This window comes from Nannospalax galili, unplaced genomic scaffold (assembly GCF_000622305.1).
Source record: "Nannospalax galili isolate Female #2095 unplaced genomic scaffold, S.galili_v1.0 scaffold996, whole genome shotgun sequence".
Lineage (NCBI taxonomy): Eukaryota > Metazoa > Chordata > Mammalia > Rodentia > Spalacidae > Nannospalax > Nannospalax galili.
Window position 1 is genome coordinate 2567919 of NW_008339436.1, and position 4369 is coordinate 2572287.

The following is a 4369-nucleotide window of genomic DNA, read 5'->3' on the forward strand; positions in this document are numbered from 1 at the left end:
ACAAGAAGAATAAGCTCAAGATCCCTGAGTCGAGGAGAGGAGACTCCTGGTGTTTCTGGGTGGTCAAGAGAGTGGAGCTATAGGAACTGGGCACGGTGTACAGAAAGAGACAGACTGGCACAAAGCACTGAGGCACCCAAAAGGGGCTCAGCTGATGGGAACTTTGGAGGCAAGCATTCTGATCACCTGTTTTCATGGTGTGAAACGGGACTATTTTGATATTAGGTGATAGCTGTGTGTTTGTAAGCATATTTGTGATTCAGTACATCTGGTGTGAAATTGCACGCATATATTTGCCTCATATGCTAATGTGTGTCACTGTGAATACTGTGTGCAAATGCTGTTAGTGTATTGCATGCTTGTGTATGTTCTAGCATGTGCACAGGAGTGATCATGTGTGTGCATGCACATTTATATGTGTATTGTGCCTATGAGTACATTTATGTGTATCTTTATGTGTACACACCTCTAAGAGCATGTGTCTGTGTGTTTGTGTCCCTGATAATACAGAAGGCAGAAAACGTCACAGAGGAAAATGAGCTCTTACTGGGAACCCTCTCCTGGCACCTTGGCAGGATCTTAGCCTTGCCAAGGGTCACAGAACAGACCCATGTCACTGATGACATCACAGAATAAAGCCAAGATCCTAGTGACCACGGGGCCACTAGGGCCAGGGTCAGCTGGAGGGCTTCATCACAGCCCACACCAGCTCTCACTGAGATTCTGGCCACTGGTTTGAAGTCATGAAACATCACTTCATGGACCACAGGGGAGAACAGTCACTGATCAGTAAAGCTACCCTCAGCGTGGCCGGCCCTGAGTCCACAGAGGAGACCATGGGAGTGTGCTGGTCAGGTGGTCAATAGATGGGGAAGGGGCAGGTTGGTCCCTGATGCTGTTCTCAAAGGAGTATGTTGGGGGAAGGGTGGTAAGGAAAGTGGTCTTTATGGGAAACTGGTACTTCTTAAGCCATTGTGCATCTGTGGGACGATTACAGAAGATACATAGATGAAAATGTAACTTTCCTTTTATATATTGATCTTAAAGTATGTGTGAAAAAATCCCAGTATGTCAATCCTGTGAGCCCTGTTTGTAATATAAACATCCCTTTATAGTACATCAAGCAAGCTAGTCTAGAATGCCAATTCGAAGGACACCAGGATTTGTCTGGGGTGCCCTTAGGATGTCTGCTCTTGGGGCCAAGTGGTTCCACCAGGCATACAAAACCTCTGTGTCTCAGTTTCTTTATCTGTGGAATGGAAATTATAATAGCAAAAGTTCTTAGGCTTGTTTTGAATCTCAAAGGAATAAAAAATGGTATGCCAGGGGAAAGATTGGTGCCTGCAGAGTGGGCAAGAGTGCTCCCTGGGTAAGTTAGAGACTAGTCAGAGGCGGAGAAGGGGAACTGGGCCTCCCTCACTCAGTGGAAGCACATCCCCAGGCTTGCCTTTCAGGTGGTTTATCAAGCCAGTGTCCGAACGCACTGCATCTACCATGGCAGGAAAATTATGATGCCTGTACATTTGGGTGACATGCACAGCCAAAATAAAGGGTATGATTATACCCCCTAAGAGTTGCCTGGCATTCCTGTATGCTCTTGGCATACTGTTCTGTCACTACAGATTTGCCTTTTCTGGGTTGTCCTCTAAGCGGAAGGACACTTCACAGGGTGGTTTCTTTTATTTAGCAAATGCATTAAGATTTTCTCAGTGCTGCACACATCTGAAGTTTGCTTTATCCACTACTGCAATTGCATTCTATGGCTGCAGAACAGTTTGCAGTCCACTAAGTGATGGCCTTTGATGTCTGATTTGATGCCATTGATGTATTTGGTCCTTTTCATCTCCTCTTGAGGCAGTATTATAGTCACCTCCTTCTGTAAGGAAATAGCAAGCATCTCCCCAAGAGCCCCAAGAGCCTGCACAACTCTGTCTGCAGCTCCCCTTGATAAGTTATGTATGGAAGCTTCCAGGAGCATTGACGAAACTGTCCTTCCACTTCTCAGGGACCATGAAGAGGGACGAGTCATCTCCGGGGCCTGCCCTTCTCCTCCAGCACGACAGTATCTATGTGGCAGCCCGGGCACATGGAGTGCTGGACTGGAGCAGGTCTCTGTCATCCCAGTCATCCTCTGAGTACCAGTCCTACTCCCAGTACCAGTCCTGCTGCTCTGGTGGGTGTGAGGACCAAGAGGCTGCCCCAGAGAGTGTGTGTGCCTTGTACACGCACGTGCAGACGGTGCGCGGTGTGGCAGTGGCTTGGGAAACCGATGATGGCTTTGAGCCAGTCGCAAGGAAGCCCCGCATCCGGGAGGCTGAATTCATCAAGAGACAGAGGCGGAAAGGCTCCTCCTTCGAGATAGCCTCCAACACCGACCTGCACTGGGAGCTGGAAGCCTGCAAGCACTACACTCCACAGCCGGAGGATTCAGTGGAGTGCTGTCTGCAGGAGCTGCGCGCACCTCCGGACTGGCTGGTCACCACCAACCATGGCCTGCGCTGCGTGGCCTGCTGCCGAGTCTTCCCCACGCTGGAGGCGCTGTTGGACCACGCCCAGCACGGCATTCGAGAAGGCTTCAGCTGCCAAATATTCTTTGAGGAGATGCTGGAGAGGAGGCGGGCCCAGGACCAAACGCAAGACCAACAACCTTTGGAAGAGGAGCAGAAACATTCGGACAGTAGTGAATGTTCCAGGCCCGATGGTAAGGTGCTTCCCCAGCAACAGCAGCAACAGCCGCAGCAGCCACAGCAGTAAGTGGAGGTGAGCTGTTTACCCTCCTTCCGGCATCCTTGGGTCACCGCTCCTTTTCCAGTCAGCAGGACCAGAGCCACCAGGGCAAGGGCCCTGGTGGGGGAATGAAACATCCTTATGGAGCAACAAGGTGGGAACAAAAAGGAGGCCTTCCTGGGGTCACATTTCTACCAGAGTCGGTTTTAAAACCCGAATCCAAAGAAGAGAGCTACAAGAGTTTCTGATGGTGGACACAACAGGAAACATGCTAGCGTGTGGTCACAAGGATTTCTATTTTTGCTGAAGGAACAGCATCAGGTCTACACTTGCTGTTCAAGTACACGTGACTCACAGGAGAGCCAACTGCAAATGAAGCTTCGGCCCTATTTTTTTCATTGTGAAGAAGCTGTCATATGCCCCGATTCAATGTCATTATGTTACTGGGATTAAACTTAAGTCAATATGTAAAGCAATGTCTAACTGAGTGAACCATGCTAAAAGCTGGACCCATACCTGTGGACATTTGTGTAGTTTACCAACTAACACAGATGTGGGGAGCCAAGCAGATGTGGAAAAGAGATACTGGGCTGGGAAGTCCTTCTGACCTGTGAGTTCAAACACATGTCAGATGTTGCCGTGGAATCGATCTATACCTTCCAACCAGAGCAGGGGGCATTCAAGCAAAGACATCAGTCAGGGTCCATCAGTTTGCGGCTGATAGAGCCTATGCAGGGGCCTGAGTATTTTAGAATTTTTCAGAAATTGAGATATTTGCATATATGTAATAAAATATCTTAGGAATGGGACCCAAGTGTCAACATGTAATTCACCTGTCTCATAAGCACCTTATGCATAGGGTAATTCTATTCGGTCTCTTCCCTGTACCTGCATTATCATTGGTCTACAACATGAAGTCAGGTATAACATTTTCTACTTGTGATGTCACGTCGGTGCTCAGAAAGTTTCAGATTTTGGAGTACTTTAGTGTTTGGATCTGGGATTTAAGGATTAGGGATGCTCAACCTGTACGTAAACTCCATGACTTTCATGACAAAAACAATTGCAAGGCAAGAGACTGATAACATCAATGAGGTCCCTCATCCCAGAAGAGGGCCACTAAGACAAATTGTCTGATCAGAAGTCGCTCATAGATAGAATAAGCTAGACAGAATACTAAACAGCCGGGTTTCTCAACAGCAGCACTAGCTGATTGTGGGCCAAATGGTTCTTTGTGGAACAACAAACTTCTGCCCACTAGTGGCCAGGGGCATTCCCTCTCATGCCAATCAAAAATGCCTGTAGACAGTAGCTGTGCCTTAGAGGTAAAATAGTCCTTGGTAGAGAACCAATGAGTTAGGCAAAATGGGGACCCTGGAAGAGAGAATGACACAGTGTATTTGGGGAACTGCCAGCTCCTTGATACAGCCGAAAGGCTGGAGGCATTGATCTCTCCATACCTTCTGTGAAGGCTGTGACCTACCACATGCTAGGGACTGAGTAGGCACAGGAGGGCAAAGGGGGAATGAAAACACGTGGATACTGTTCTCAGGGGCTCATGGCCAGTGAGCGATCATATATATATATATATATATATATATATATATATATATATATATGTTTATAAAAACACTTTTCCCTC

The 4369-nt window shown here is 47.7% G+C and overlaps 1 protein-coding gene across 1 annotated transcript; it reads left to right on the top strand.

The window, feature by feature from the left end:
- The first annotated feature begins 743 nt into the window (after nucleotides 1–743).
- Fam170b (family with sequence similarity 170 member B) lies at nucleotides 744–2954 on the top strand. The gene is made up of 2 exons (XM_008834137.2): nucleotides 744–855; nucleotides 2006–2954. Exons 1-2 carry the CDS (start codon nucleotides 744–746, stop codon nucleotides 2752–2754), a joined length of 861 nt encoding a protein of 286 aa, XP_008832359.1. The 3' UTR covers nucleotides 2755–2954.
- Nucleotides 2955–4369: the final 1415 nt, after the last annotated feature.

What these genes read in the sequence shown, in the direction of transcription:
- Fam170b (XM_008834137.2), top strand. Translation starts at nt 744, where the DNA reads ATGAAACATCACTTCATGGACCACAGGGGAGAACAGTCACTGATCAGT. An exon ending in CATGGGAGTGTGCTGGTCAG is followed by an intron (nt 856 to 2,005) that starts GTGGTCAATAGA and finishes TCCACTTCTCAG; the next exon opens with GGACCATGAAGAGGGACGAG.